Source organism: Rhizophagus irregularis, chromosome 14 (genome assembly GCF_026210795.1).
Source record: "Rhizophagus irregularis chromosome 14, complete sequence".
Lineage (NCBI taxonomy): Eukaryota > Fungi > Glomeromycota > Glomeromycetes > Glomerales > Glomeraceae > Rhizophagus > Rhizophagus irregularis.
Genome location: NC_089442.1, coordinates 3,125,971 through 3,143,112, shown reverse-complemented (window position 1 = coordinate 3,143,112; position 17,142 = coordinate 3,125,971). Strand labels below are relative to the sequence as shown.

General features: G+C 25.1%; 2 protein-coding genes across 2 annotated transcripts; one reads left to right on the top strand and one right to left on the bottom strand.

The window, feature by feature from the left end:
• Positions 1–7,264: 7,264 nt before the first annotated feature.
• OCT59_006370 (uncharacterized protein) lies at positions 7,265–9,399 on the bottom strand (the record flags this gene model as incomplete). Its single annotated transcript, XM_066141229.1, has 5 exons — positions 7,265–7,596; positions 7,683–7,693; positions 7,761–7,792; positions 7,946–9,185; positions 9,295–9,399. 5 exons carry the CDS (start codon positions 9,397–9,399, stop codon positions 7,515–7,517), a joined length of 1,470 nt encoding a protein of 489 aa, XP_065998041.1. The 3' UTR covers positions 7,265–7,514.
• Positions 9,400–12,724: 3,325 nt separating this feature from the next.
• OCT59_006369 (uncharacterized protein) lies at positions 12,725–15,290 on the top strand (the record flags this gene model as incomplete). Its single annotated transcript, XM_025313888.2, has 4 exons — positions 12,725–13,423; positions 13,524–13,563; positions 13,647–13,710; positions 13,810–15,290. The coding sequence occupies 4 exons, from the start codon at positions 12,725–12,727 to the stop codon at positions 14,744–14,746; spliced, it is 1,740 nt and encodes a 579-aa protein (XP_025186393.1). The 3' UTR covers positions 14,747–15,290.
• Positions 15,291–17,142: the final 1,852 nt, after the last annotated feature.

Below are 17,142 nucleotides of genomic sequence, written 5' to 3'. Positions count from 1 at the left end.
AATCACTGATGTTTCAATATAATGATTTTTTTGGTATTTCCTGCCCATCGTCTCGGGATTTTTAAAATTATGGTTTCACACCCACCGAAAGGATTCACTACGATCCCGATGATTATAATACAAACCTGACGTTCACGATCCCGACAATGATCCCAACACTAATATTAATATATCCTCATGAAATTTTAATATGCAAGCAATAATTAACTAATAATAATTCATTAAATTTTGCATAGAGTATTAAAATTATTAAGTATTAAAAAACGATAATCCTTGCGAAACGATAATCCTTGCGAAACGTTTTAATCAATAAAATATTAATTGTTACAAAGTTCCCTTACCGAATGATTCAAGCTAATCGCATACGTAAAAACAAATTCTGGTTTGTTGATTTTAGCACTCGATCTCCGAATTTTTTTTTAAAATTATAATTTTTTGGTTTCACACCTCCAAATCAATTCTTACTGTATACGTAAAACAAATAAATACTAGTTTGTTGGTTTAGCAACTCGATCTCTGAATTTTTTAACTTTTTTTTTAAAACTATGGTTATTTGGCGTTTCAAATACTGTCTGAATTTTTCAATTTTTTTTTAAAAAAATTATGGGTTTCTAGTAATCTCTGAATTTTTGATTTTTTCAAAAAAATTATGGTTTTTGGTAATTACAAACTTTGATCTCTGAATTTTTCAATTTTTTAAACAATTATGGTTTTTGGTAATTCCAACCTCGATCTATGAATTTTTCAATTTTTTTAAAAAATTATGGTTTTTGGTAATTCCAAACCTCGATCTATGAATTTTAAAATTACGGTTTTTTGGTAATTCCAAACCTCGATCTCTGAATTTTTAAAATTATGAATTTTAAAAGGCAGTTTCTAGTTGTACGAACACGGGTCACGTGATTCAATATAAAATCTTATCTCACGTGACATTAAACGTAAAGACTAATTTTTTTTTTATATCTTTATTGTAATACCAATAAAATAACATGCACGTGTTTACAATACTACAAATGCATTGATGATAAATGCATAATAAATGCACCTAAATAACATTTGGACATGTCTTTACATAATGTCCATATTGCTTACACTTGCTACATTTCCGACCTTTTGTACCGCTTGCTGAGTCTTCTATATGACTTGAAATACAGTATTCTTTTACTACATTGATAATATCTTTTAGTACCCACCTTTTTTTATGTAAGTCCTTTTCAACATTTGATATTAGCCTCTTCAGAGGTCGTCCTTTATGCTTAACAATGATAGGATTATTAATATTGGTTAAGACTTCCAGTCTACTCTGTATATCATAAATAAAGGCCTTGAAAATATTTAATAATTCATGCTGCATATCAGCTTTAGTGGCATAATCAATAGTCTTCTTCAATAATCCAGATAATTCCACATACATGGCTTTAGATTTTATGGGTAATTGAGATAATTGGGATGATTAAGGACTATATAAATCAGTCTGAATGCAAAAAAATGTTGAAAGGTAGTTTAACTTTGAAATGGAGTATCATCTTCCAATTGTGTCTTATCACATATTGGAATAAAGGGATATTGTTGCAAAAGATCATTCAGCTCAACATCAGTATTAAGGTACCACCGACTTGGGATTATACTTATATGGAAGGTCGCAATTCTAGAGTAGGTGCCAACTTGAAAAAAATGCTAATATACCAACCCTTATTAATTAAGAAAAGACAGGTATATAGATGTGTACTTTTATCAAGCAGAATTGTATAATGCCCGATTCCCTGTGTGCCAGTTGCTCGTATATTCCATACTTCAAAAATTGTTTCTGTCAGTAAATTTAATACTAATGATTGGAAAAGAATCTGCCTTGCGTCTTGTTCTTGTTCTCTAATTCCTACACCTATTTCTTCATCATCAGTTTCCACCTATAGATGCAAAAAATGTAATTAATTTAAGAGTTTTTTCTACCAATTCTAACAGATTTTGAATGATACCTAACCTTTATTAAATGATGCCATTCTGTAATTTGGTTAATATCATAACATACAGATTGATTCATCTGCTCTTTTTGCTTTCTGAGCATTATAGGAGTTAAGAATTCTTTGATGATAATGTCTACTTGATCAAAGAATCTTGTATTTAGCATCGGCAAATTGATTGTAAGTAAGACATTATTTCTTTCTACTTCAAATTTTTTTAAATGTTTGTCATTATTAACATGATCATTAATACTAATCAACAGATTATATAATGATGTAAAGTAATTTACTTTATTATGCACATGCTTATTTATTGATTCAATCTGCTGCGTACTTTGTGCACTGGCCATAAATCGTTTGCAAACTCAAGGTATAGCCTATGAATCCTTAGTACAATAAAGGGTATCAGGCAAATATTTGACTGCTGCTAGGTATTGTTCAACTATATCAGAAAATTTGTTTAAGCATAATTTGTGTAATATTTCAGAGGTGGTGTAAAATTTTGAAATATTACACTAAAAACATAATATTATAAAAGTTTACACTCTTAAATTTGAATAATTATAGTAATTTAATAATATCTTGCTATCTACTGATCCAATCAAGATGATCTATAACTCGTTAGAATCAGCTTATCAAGATGAATCGAATGGTAGTAAAATCACATCTTTACGTTTAATAGATAACTTTCTATTAATTTAAAACTTTATTGTATACTATAGAGCATTTTATTAACTATAGAAATGCGATTTTACTACCATTTAATTCGTCTTGATGAGCTGATTCCAATAAGCTATAAATCATTTTGATTGGATCAGTAGATAGCGAGATATTATTAAATTACTATAATTATTCAAATTTAAGAGCATAAATTTTTGTAATATTATGTTTTTAGTATAACATTTCAAAATTTTACACCACCTCCAAAATATTACACTAAATTATGCTTAAACAAATTTCCTAATGTAACTGATTCCATCGAAGTTCAAATAATTGTTCGCAAAAAGAATTTTAACAAACATAGAATTTATGACAGAATTTCTCAAACTGACTATTCAATTTCCCTTTAAGTTTTTTTTTGAAAGTTTAGATTTATATGAAATATACATAGTAGGTGGTGAACATTGGGATAAATGTCCTTGATTGAACAAATCAAAGAAAGATCTGAATCAGTAAAACAATTTGTAGAGAAATGTCCATTTTATTAAGTATACTATCAAATATCTATCGGTAAGTATTTAGAGTTTCATTCTTAATAATTGCATATACCACGATTCGGGTTCTATAGTTGTTATCAACTACTGTTACAATACAAAGGATTATCTGAAATCAGTTTATGTTGTAAGTATTATCTACTATAACATTATCGTTATATCTGTTATATAAGTCTCTTTACATGATATGAGGAACATTCATAAAAGTGAAATTAATCTTTTTGAAACTGGATCTAATTGTGTTTTTATAATCTATAGCAGGTCTGAATCTTTTCAATCCATTAACAATTGAAGCATTTGTGAAGCATTACCATCTTTTAGATTATGCTTTTACCAAACTGATAAACTATATTATACAAATCTTTTTTGTGAATAAGTTAATTTGAATAATCATGCTTTAATAGGATATATATGGACGTTGAATCTATCCACTTTAAACAACATACTTCTCAACATCAGCCAGCAATTTCTTTGTCAACTTCCAAAATCTTGAGGCCATTTTTTGAATCATTGAGATAAGTGGATGGTTATGTATATTATTAAATGAGTTTATTCTTACGATACTACTTGTTTTTGGACAGGCTATATTAAGTTTTCAGGGACATAGTATTCATTGAGAATAAGTATTGTATTGCTTTGTCAGATCTGACATAGCTTGTGAAATATGGGACCCAGATTTTGTACATTTATAAGTAGTTTTTCTCATTACTTTTTGAATAGTCTTGCTAGTTTTAATCTTATAGTTAAACCCTTCCTTTAACCCAAATATATGTATCCAGTTCCTAAAGTCCTTTCAGTTAGGAAAAGTGAGTCCAGAAGTCAATTCTAAAGGATTGGATGGTTTATTTGATCCATCAGACTTATTATCAATAATTGATTGTGAGTTTGTTTCATAAATCTATTAGGCAGATTCTCTTTAATTATATAATAGATAACAAATATACAGCAACATATTAAGGAAATACTCAAGCATAACAAAAAACAGGTAAAATAAAGAAGTTATATACTTGAAGGTGAAGCATCATATTGTTCATCACATCTAACATTCTCTTGCTCTGTATTATCCATCATTATATTCAAGGTTTAACATTGAAATAAAAGACATGAAATAAGCAAACGAACACTGAATAATGTAATGTTTAATAATAGAAGCTTATAATCATTATGATATAAACAAATTGTACAATCGATATGTATCATATAATATCAATCATGATATAATCATGAGTTCATGATATAAACAAATACAGAGATAGATATAAATCATATGATTTGAAAAACCTGTGTTTGTATATTACGTGTAAGCTAAATTTTTTTCATTTTAAAATTATGGTTTTTGTTAATTTTAATCTTTGATCTATAAATTTTTAAAAGGTAATCTTAAACCTCAATCTATGAATTTTTCAATTTTTCTAAAAAATTATGGTTTTGATAATTCCAAACCTCGATTTATAAATTTTAAAATATGATTTTTGGTAATTCCAAACTTCGATCTATGAATTTTTCAATTTTTTTAAAAATTATGGTTTTTAGTAATTACAAACCTCGATCTATAAATTTTAAAATTATAGTTTTTTGATAATTCCAAACCTCAATCTCTGAATTTTAAAATATAATTTTTGGTAATTCCAAATCTCAATCTATAAATTTTTCAATTTTTTTAAAAAATTATAATTTTTGGTAATTTTAAATTTCAATCTATAAAATTTTAAAATTATGGCTTTTTGGTAATTCCAAACCTTGATTTTTAAATTTTTAAAATTATGAATTTTAAAATTATGGTTTTTGGTAATTCTAAATCTTGATCTATGAATTTTTAAAAGGTAATCTCAAACCTCAATTTATAAAATTTTCAATTTTTTTAAAAAATTATGGTTTTAGTAATTTTAAACCTCAATCTTTAAATTTAAAATATGATTTTTGGTAATTTCAAACTTCAATTTATAAATTTTTTAAAAATTATGGTTTTTATAATTACAAACCTTGATCTATGAATTTTAAAATTACAGTTTTTTAGTAATTTCAAACCTTGATTTCTGAATTTTTAAAATTATGAATTTTAAAATTATAGTTTTTGATAATTCTAAACCTCGATCTATAAATTTTTAAAAAGTAATCTCAAATCTCGATCTATAAATTTTTCAATTTTTTTAAAAAATTATGGTTTTTAGTAATTCCAAACCTCAATTTATGAATTTTAAAATTACAGTTTTTTGGTAATTCCAAACCTCAATCTATGAATTTTAAAATTACGGTTTTTTGGTAATTCCAAACCTTGATTTCTGAATTTTTAAAATTATGAATTTTAAAATTATAGTTTTTGGTAATTCCAAACTTCGATCTATGAATTTTTAAAAAGTAATCTCAAATCTCGATCTATAAATTTTTTAATTTTTTTAAAAAATTATGGTTTTTGGTAATTCCAAACCTCAATTTATGAATTTTAAAATTACAGTTTTTTGGTAATTCCAAATCTCAATCTATGAATTTTAAAATTATAGTTTTTTAGTAATTACAAATTTTAATTTCTGAATTTTTAAAATTATAAATTTTAAAATTATGGTTTTGGTAATTCTAAACCTAAATCTATAAATTTTAAAATATGATTTTTGGTAATTCCAAATCTCGTTAAAATTACAGTTTTTTAGTAATTCTAAATCTTGATCTATAAATTTTAAAATTATGGGTTTTTTGGTAATTTCAAATCTCAATCTCTGAATTTTAAAACTATAGTCTTTGGTAATTCCAAATCTTGATCTATAAATTTTCAATTTTTTAAAAAATTATGGTTTTTAGTAATTCCAAACCTTGTTAAAATTATGGTTTTTTTGTAATTTTAAACTTTGATCTATGAATTTTAAAATTACGGTTTTTTGGTAATTCTAAACCTTGATCTATGAACATATGGGCCGATTCAACGCATAAAATGGATTTGGCCAACATTATCAGATATTTTAAGGGAAATTTGGCTAAAATTACGGTATTTTCGGCCAAAATTACAGCATGTCCAACAGGTGGATAACAGGTTTTTGAGAAGACGATAGATGATTATTATTATAACTTTATACTATCTTGCCAAAAATAATAATTTTGTAACTAAAGTAAATTTGTTAAGCTTTACAATTATTGTTATATAGAAAAAAAATACTTTATTGAAATTTTTTAACAAAAATTTTAATAAATAACAAATTTACTACTTAATGCATCAAATCGGCCCATATGTTTTAAAATTACGGTTTTTTTGGTAATTCCAAATCTCGATCTCTGAATTTTAAAATTATAGTCTTTGGTAACTCCAAATCTCAAATTTTGAATTTTTCAATTTTTTTAAAAAATTATAGTTTTTGGTAATTCCAACCTTAATTTCTGAATTTTTTAAAATTATGGTTTTTAGTAATTTTAAACTTTGATCTCTGAATTTTTCAATTTTTTAAATTTTTTAAAAAATTATAGTTTTTGGTAATTCCAAATCTTAATCTATGAATTTTCAATTTTTTTAAAAAATTATGGTTTTTGGTAATTCCAACCTTGATCTATGAATTTTTAAAATTATGGTTTTTGGTAATTTCAAATCTCAATTTATGAATTTTTTAATTTTTTAAAAAATTATGGTTTTTGGTAATTTCAAATCTCAATTTATGAATTTTTTAATTTTTTTAAAAAATTATGGTTTTTTGTAATTTCAACCTTAATCTATGAATTTTTTAAAATTATGGTTTTTGGTAATCTCAAACTTTGATCTTTGAATTTTTCAATTTTTTAAAAAATTATGGTTTTTGGTAATTTCAAACCTTGATCTCTGAATTTTTAAAATTATGGTCTTTGGTAATTCCAAACCTCAATCTATGAATTTTTCAAATTATGGTTTTTGGTAACACAGGGCAGCCAAACAACCTCGATCTCTAAAATTATGTTTTTTTTTGGTGTTTCACACCTATTGAATGATTCAAAGCTAATAATCCTATACATAAAACAAATACTGATTTGTTGATTTAGCAGTTTAGCATCAACTAATCAAGAAGGATATTTAAATTTTTACATTAAATAAATTATTATTTTTTTTTATTTATTTTTATCACTAGATAATACTTTTTTTTTCTTAAAAACTATAAAAAAAAAATTGAATAATAAAAAAAAATGTATATTTATATATATAATAAAATTTTTTAAATTTTTTTTTTCTTTGTAAAAAAAATATTTATAAATTAAACATTAATTAAACATCACAACATCACATCATAACAACATAACTTCTCAACTTCACAACATCAAAACATCACAACTTCACAACATCAAAACATCTCAACTTCACAATTTCATACGCACCGCATGCATCAGGCTATCCGTACACTTTTGGACAGGTGATCGTATGCTGGTTGATACCACTACCATCTGAACGTTCATATTCATTATCGTCATCCCTAAAGTGAATAAATATTATTAATAATTAACTCTAAAAACTCTTAAATCATTTTAATAAAGATATGCAGTATATATAAATAAATACCTATAAACAAACTTCCATATCAGTCTTGGCGTGTAATTGTTCAACAGCATCTTCAGTAACTTGATCACAAGCAAAAACATATAAAGTTTTTAAGTTCTTATTACGCTTTTCTTGTATTATTTTTAAAATATTATCGTTAACAGAATTTGAATTGCAAATTGATAAAACCGTTAATGAATTGCAACCTAGAATTAATTTTTCAAAAGCCACTTGATTGAATTCAAAGAAACCTATGTTCAAAATTTCTAATTTAGAACACTGACTTATAGAAACAATCAATCTTGAAGCATCACATTCTTTCATTAATTCTGATTCAATCTCCAATCTAACTAAAGATTTTCCTATTGTATCTATAAAAAAGATCATTGAAACCATTTCTTTCGGTATGATATCCCTCTCAAAATGAACTATACTTTTACAATGATCCGCTAAAGCCTTAATTCCGGTGGATAAATTAAACTTGTCATGATCAATTTGATTTTCGATTCCTATAAGGTGAACCTTACGTAAAGTGGTAGAAGACTTTTTCGCAATTTCAACTAAAACATCAGCTGGAAGATAAGTATGGGAAAAATCTACATTGTGAAATTCACAACGTTTTGCTATAGGCATTAAAAGAGTTGAAATTGATATATCTACGGGCCAATTAATATGTCTCATATAAATTGAACGTAATTTTGAACAAGAAGCAATACCATTAAAAGGTTTTTGACAACTTTCAAGACTAGAATTAAGAATTCGAAGTTTAACTAATGTTTCAGATTGAGTTCCAAGAGCTTCCAAGGTTAAATCGATATTTTTTGCGTTTCGTATTTTAAGTTTTGTTAAACGTTTTTGTGATCGAATAAATTCTGCTAAAGCATCATCCGAACAATTTTGTGCAGGTATTTTAAAAGTTAAAAGATTGTTACATCTTTCAGTTATTTTTAAAAGAGCATCAGAATCACATTGAAAAAATCCTAAATTTAAATATCTTAAATTTACTCTATTTCCATGATTCACAAGTTGATACAAATGATCCGAAGTTACGGGATAACTATCATCATCTATTGAATCCGCAAAAGTACAATTTTTAATATTTGCTTCTTTAACAAATAATTCAAAAATTCGTAAAAACCAATCATAAATTGGTTGAATATTATCTTCATCATAATCAGGATGATAGGATATATACCAAGATTTTACACTTTGATATAAAGTAGGAACGTGTAAATTTCTTGCAAATGATACATAATTATATAAAGGAAGTTCAACATTATCGATCTCATCCGTATAATCTCTAATATCAATTCTTTTTGAAGGATTTTCATGATTTTCATCATCATCACCTTCTTCTTCTTCTCTAGAAGAACCATTAGCCGTTATTCTACTTTTGATTTCATAGTATTTGTAACACAACATATATGTATCAATTAATTGTTTGGCAACCTCCTCATCTTTCGTTTGATACAACCAATATTTCCAAGGATCCTCATATAAATAAGGAGTTGCAAGATTTTCCCACTTTGTTGGGGAAATAAAATAAAAAAAATAAATTAAAATAAAATAATAAAAAATAAAAAAAAACAAAAAAAAATATATATATATATAAAATAAAAATATTTTTACTTACTAGACGATTTACTAAAGTACAAGTATATAATAAATTACACCCATATTGTTCTTCAGAAAAATTCTTAAAAAGAACGCATAAACAGTCAGGATTTAAAATGGCCATTTTTTCCTAAAAAAAGATTCCTGTTTTGTAAAAAAGCGACGACTATGTTAACATAATAATAATAATAATTAGTAAAAAAAAAAAAAATCTTTTGAAGCCTTATTAAGAAATAATAATATTACCGACCGAACTGAATTTAGAAAAGAAATAAGAAAGGTTCTTTCTTTTTTTAAAAAAAGAATTATGTAAAAAATATTGTACAATAAATAATTTTAAACCTCGATCATCAATATTTTATTGAATTTAATTGGATACAATAATTAAAACACGTTACTCGAGTTACTCAAAAAAATAAAATTAATCCCAAAGGGAAAAAAAAAAAAATTTAAAAAATTCGAGAAATAAATAGGTTTCCGAGATAACTTTATTTTTTATAGTAAATTAACTCACCCGGGATATGTAATACTTGAACCACTTAAATTTAAGGGTTACTCCTCGGGTTACTCTCGGGTCCCACAAGTTAAACATACCGAATTAATCTCAGGATCACGAGTTTGTAACTAGAAACCTAGCCATTAGTAAATTATTTATGTTTATCAAAAAATTTTTCATAGAAATAATAAAAAACTAATAAAAGTACAAGCAGATGACAATAACATTATTTAAACAAAAGAGATGAAATATAATGAAATAACGTTTAAGTATCTGCGCAACATAGATTAAAAAATTCAATTTCATTCGCGAACATATGAACATAACAGGATTTTTTTGCGCCAAAAACAAATATTATTATGTGATCACGATCAACTTAAGAAAAATGGTTTTTTTTAATAGTTTTATTAAATATGGTAAAGATCGACATCACCCGATTGTTTTCGCATTTCGCACGGCCGATATTTTAATTAAACTTTTTGGTTCGGTGATTCGGTTATTAAACTTGTTTCATAAGATTTTTGGCTTTTATGATTATTCTTGTTCAAGAACAATAATATACCACTATATTTTGACTGATGTAGGTATACCATTGTTTCTCAACGAAGAAAAAGTGTACAATCGTACAATCATATTTACGATTAACCATATCAGATATACTTGAAACAATTACTGTAAGCACCTGGATCGCATCATTATGATCATGCAGTAATTGCAGCATGGTGTATTGGTGTGCTTATTTTTCGTTTCATCTCGTGCAAATAAGGACATTTTTCAATTGAATTTGGAATTTTTATAACTAAAATTATTTCTAAAATTTTTGATTTTTATTTTTTTTATTTGTTATACCGATTATCTTCTTATCGTCATTGCATTGAGATAAGCCTATAATATTCCTATAATAGATCAAATATCAATAATAATCTAAAAGAATTGTTCACACAATTTATTATTCACATGTTTATGCTGATGGATCAAATTATTCAATGGTGCTAAACTGAACAAGCTGAACCGATTTTTTTAACTTGTCCGAAAAAAACGATGGGGTAAAAAAAATCACTAGATTATCCGACAATTGATTATCATTTAGGCGGGATTCCGAATTTGCCAGAAATGATCATCATTGAAAGATAACAAATATAGATGATGATTTATAACCATTGAGTTTCAAACACCACATTTATTTTTAATGAAAAAAAAAATAAAGAAGTAAAAATAAATTAAAAGAAATTTCTTGGTTTTTTTTTAATTATGTAACTAATTTTATCATAATAGCTTCATTTGTTAATTATAATTATTTAACGATACCAAATTTATTATAGAGCATTTAAGCGCATTGTTTACTTTTTTTTTTTATCCATTCGGAACAGTAATCGGACCTAAATTCCTAAATTCCTATGATTCTAATTAAAACGTTTTTGTTTTCATTTAAATATTTTTTTGAATGTTTTCCTCCATTTGAAATACAGTATATTTAATATATTTGTTTCTAGTTGAATAAATTTTTATAATAAGGTAATTGGTAATAATAATTACAAACAAGGTAATTAATTGAATGGCTTCAGTGTGAATTTTATTAAAATAAAATAATGAACTAATTGAGTATAAATAAAAAGTAATGAATGGAAAGTAATGAATTCATAAAAGGATTATTAAGATGTAATAATATTAATACTGTAATAAAGAAACGAGGTTTTTTGTCTTACCCTTAAGTCACTTTGTGTCGATCCTTGCGTCATTTATATTATTAATCTTGAAAAAAAATTATTATTAATAGTCTGAATAAGTTTTCAATTACGGATAAAGAATTTTAAAAAATACCACCCAATTAGTAATTAAAATGTATTAGTTTAAAAGTCGGAAATTCCGATTTGATGATAATTATAGTTTTCCACATTTTTGAACCCTATTAAAAAAAACAATGTTTCGGAGTTTTAAAAAGTCACACTGTATTAAATTATTCATTAAATAAACAATTACACAATTATATATATATATATATATGATAGATATATAATTATATATTTATAAAATATATATAAATATATAAAATATTTTATAATTTATGAATGAAAAATATAAAAGAATATAATAATTAAAAGTAAATAATAATAATTAGAAAAAAAAATGTTTCAAGCCTCTCAAAAAGGTGATTAATTATGTTACTTTTTCGATCGATCAACTGTTTATCCATATATAATACCTAAATAGCACAATATTCCGTGAAATAATGCTTAATAAACCTGGTGTAACTGAACTGGGATCCAATTATTTCTATTTTTTTACTGAAAAATTTACAAATATAGTAATTCGTAATTTAAATCTTGTGTAAAACAATCTTTGGTTATTCTTTCCTTAATATAATAACTTCTAAGATTCTTTTTGATTTTTGGTCCCTACATTTCCTTATCTCTACTTAACCTTTTAAAGGTTGATCTATTATACATCATTTTATACTTTGGCCAATCAAATAATTTTCGCACCTGATTTTTTTATTTTTAAACATAATCTAATACTTTTTCAGAGACAGTGGGTTCTCCGCGATAATGTAATACCGGCTTTTTTTTTTTAAAACCCCTGCCCTGAAAATGAAAAAAAAAAATTATAAATATTTAACAAAAATAATATTTTTTTTTTACCATACCTATTCTACTATTTTCGCTCTCTACTTTTCAAAGCAATTTACTTTTTTTTTTGAAAAAAAAATTGTTACAAGTTATAATTACATTGCATATCATTCTAAAAATAAAATTCAAAACAAACATAAAAAATTCCACACTCTCTTCTTTACTTTATTTACAATAATTAACTGTTCTTTACTTTATTTAAATAATTAAAAAAAAAAAAAGTCTTCAAAGTTTTCTAATTCCAAAGACGAATTTTTTTATTCCTTGTAACATAATAATCAATTATAATAATATAACTTAATAATTTAATAATAATTATAATAATAATGTTGTTTAATGTGATAAGATATTTTAAAAAAGATTATAGGGAAGCTTCGTTTAGATTTATTGTTGCTTTGATATTCATAGGTATTATTTTAGGAATATCAATGAACAAGATACTTATAGCATTTGGAATAAGAAAGTCCGAACCATTAGTAACTTTACAAATTAGTAATTTAACAACTATACCGGTATGGTCATCGTTTATATGTGGTCAAGGTTTTGCTGGTGCTACAGCTCAAATTTTAAAAAGAGGTATACCAGGTAAAACTGCAGATATAGCGACCGATTTACCTCAAAGTTCAATTCAAAGAACTACTACAGATATTTTAACTACTGGTGATTGGACCAATCAATCTGGTTCTTGGCCTTGTTTCATATTTAATCCAGGAAAAAATATGTTCTTTAACCCCGGTGAAATTGATCAAATCATTATATTAGGTTTGGTTGGTCAAGAACCTACTCCAACACCATCTGGTTTATTATTTGGTGTATTTAATAATGAAAGAGGTATATCTTCTGTTGACCCTTTTGTTAGTCCTGTTCCTTCTATTAATACTTATACTTTTACGAGTTATGAAAGAATTGATGTTTCAAATATTCCTCATTCTTACTTTTTTGTTAATAAACAAAATACTATTACAACGTCTTTCGAGAATAAACAATTAGCTGCAAAATTTGCATATTCTCCTGATACATATTTGGTAAGTGTCATTTCTTTTTATAGTAAATTTTAATTTTGGTAATTTAATTTGGTTTACTTTTTTTTTACTGATGACTATTTCTTAAATATATTAAATTTAGGTACAAAAATATACGGAAAAGGTTCAATATACGCCATATGGTAATTAAGTCTATATTATGTAATGATGCTTACTTGAAAAGGTTTAATACAGAAATTAATTATAAATTTTTTTTTTTTAACAGATTTAATTTCTAATGTTGGTGGTTTGACGACTTATGCTTTGGCGGTCTGGTTTATTTTATTTGGGTAATTATTATTTTTAAATTTTTTAAATTATTTAAAATTATTATAGTATTACCCTAAATTAATTTATGATTAATATATAATCTACTTTATTTTTTACAGGAGAGGAAAGTACCGTTCATGGGGTTTGATTCAAAGATACGTTTTACGTAATTCTCCAGATGCGAGAAAAAAAGATCATAGTAATACTTTATTACCTTTTACAAATGAAAAATCTCAAGATATTGATAATAATAGTACAATTGTTAGTTCAAAAAATTTTGATGATGAAGATCGACCTTCTTCAGCATTTTATTTTTCAACTTCAGGAACTCCAACACAATCTAGATTTACAAATTCATTATCTCCAAATACTATTACACCACAATCATATTATTCATCAAAGGAATTAAATAAAAGAATTGAAGCTAAAATCAATCAAAAACTTTGGTTTGTAGAACAAACTTTAAATCGTCATTACCTTTCCGGATTTAAATTACGTAGATATGATGTTGATTTAAAAAAATTGGGATTTGATACTTCATATGATGATGATAATAATGAAAAAGTAGCTTTAACTCCACCAACAATTCATCATAATTGGAATAATTTTGATTCAAATGTTCAAAACAATCATAAGAGTATTCAAATTCCTCATTCCTTAACTCCTGGTAATAAAAGTAGTAAAGATAATTTAAATCCCGAAGAACAAAGAGCCCAATATCCAAATGTGGCAATAGGACAAGTTCCTTTGGAGAAGAAACAAAGAGGAAGGAATAGTGGAGCAGGAAGTGGAAATTATCAACAATTTGTTAATACGTCTACAAATGTTTCAACCGGAGTTGCTACAACATCACCATCATCATATTATGGTCAAATACCCCAAATTGATAATGTGAACAGTAATGTGAATGTGAACAATAATTCAACAATATTATCACTTCCACCATTGCTACAAAGTGGTGGTCCACCACAGGGAGATACACCGCAAGGAGGTGCACCACAAAGTCCACCACCACCACAAGGTGCATCACAAGGTCCGCCACATCTTTCACCATAAAAATCCGGAATAATCTTGGGTGGTTTGGATATTATTATTGGGGTATATTAAGTTATTGGATTATTGGGGTATATTAAGTTATTGGATTATTAGGGTATATTAAGTTAATGAAATATATTAGGTTAATGGAGTACATTAAGTTAATGGAGTATATATTAAGTTATTCGACTTGACACCACTCTACTCAAATAACTGTAGACTCACATGATGGAAACATTACTCTAAATTGATTCACTATAAAATTTAATATTTATATAAAAAAAAAATTTATTTGTATAGTGTAAAAAAAAAAAGGAAATATCAAAATATTTATTATTATTATTGTAGATGTTAAAAAAAAAGTTTCTTTACCTTATAATTTTAATTGTAAATCATTAAATTTTTGCTGCGGACATACTGCGGACATATACTGCGGACATGCTGTGAGACATGTTGTGTGAACATGCTGCAGACATGCTGCGGACACGCTGCGGATACGCTGGCTGGCTAGCGGGCACGCTGCGGTTGAACGAATTAAATGAATAAAAAAAAGAATTAAAACGAACTTGAAAAAATAAATAAATAAATAAATAATAAATAAAATAATTGAAATAATTGAAAATATCGAAAATTAAAATTGAATATTTAAATAAATAAATTCATGTTACAAAAATTTTTAAATAACGCGTTTCACATAATATTTTTTTTTTTTACTTTATTTGGTTTCTTTATATTTCGATCATTATATTGACAAATTTGGATATTTTGATAATATAATATTTTTGGTATTTTTTAAAGAAAAAAAAAAAGATTAAAGCGATTATCATATATGGGGTATTTTTGAAAAAGAAAACAATGAAAACATCATGACGATTATTCTTTATGAAAGAGAGATTTTTTTTTACTTGTAAAAAATACCTTTTCAACGTTCTTTATAATCAAAATGAGTTACACAGGACACAAAATGAAATAGATGAAAAAAGCGCGCTCATGATTTCCTAACGCGTAAAACTGTAAAAACTGTAAATTGTAAAAATTGTAAAAACTGTAAAAATCTGTGTAGTTATATAATAATATATAATATTTAAAATATAAAATAAGAAAATAAAAAATTAAAATAATATAATAATAATAATAATAATAAAATAATAATAATAATAAAGTAAGTAAAAAAACAAACAATGCTTAAGGAATTTTATATTTTTTTCGAAAGAAGAGGGAAAAAAAAAAAGAAATTTCCGTAATCTCGCGCACTTTTGAGAAAAATCCATGTATATTATAATTAAATTTTTTTTCCATGTTTAAACTTTATAAGTTCTTTTGTTCTCCATATTAACATAACTCAATAAAAGGCACAATTTCCATAAATGAAAAAATTCACAAGCGAAAAAAAAAAAAAAAATTTTTTTTTTTCACATATTACAATATTTTTACTTTATACAATATATATTTTTTTTCAAATACATATTTTATTTTATTTTATTTTATTTTATTTTATTTTATTTTATTTTTTTTTATAATTTTTTATATTTTTATAAATTTTTTATTTTATTTTTTTTTATTTTATTATATTTTTTTTTCTAAAAATATAAAGTTCAATAAACTCAAATAATCGATTGCATTTTTTTTTTATTTTACATGCAAGATTTTTATTAATACAGTATACATTTTTTTTTTATTTTAATTTTAAATTTAACTTTTTATCATACAGAAAAAAAAATCTCTTTTTTTTCACTAAATCCTAATTTATAACAAATCCTGTTCCTCATTTTTATGCTTATCTTTAAATCCTAATTTGGACAATCTTTTCAAGGGGGTATCAATTAAAAAAAGCAGAAACCATACTTGATTATATTACATACTCGGAGATCAACATAAAAAAACTTATTATTACTCACGTAAAAAGAAAATTTCATGACGAGGTGTAATTAAATTGTAACATTTGAGTAATAAATACGCGAAACGAAAAGAATTCGGGAAAGAGTTTAATAACATAAGGGAAATTATCAAATTATCACGGGAATATCATGAGATGATAAAAAAAATTCGTTAGTAGAAAAAAAAAAAAAATTTATCATCACAATCGTAACAGGTAAATAAATGTCTGATAATAAATTAAAACATTAGTTTAAACTCCATTCGGGCAAAATTTTCTATGAGAGTTTAAAAAAATAATAAAAAGAAGGTCTTTAAATCTAATAAGTTGTACGGCATATCAAGTAATACAAGAAATTCTCACAGGTGTTACAAAAGTATGTGGGCGCCAAAACTTATGACTAAGTGAACGCTAAGATCATCCTCGTGGTCGTGGTATTACCTTTGGGATTAAATAAACAATTGTCAAATTGTTAAAGAATGTCGAGACTCATGAAATTCAATCGCAATTATTTTGGGAATTAAAATAATTCTTACTAATA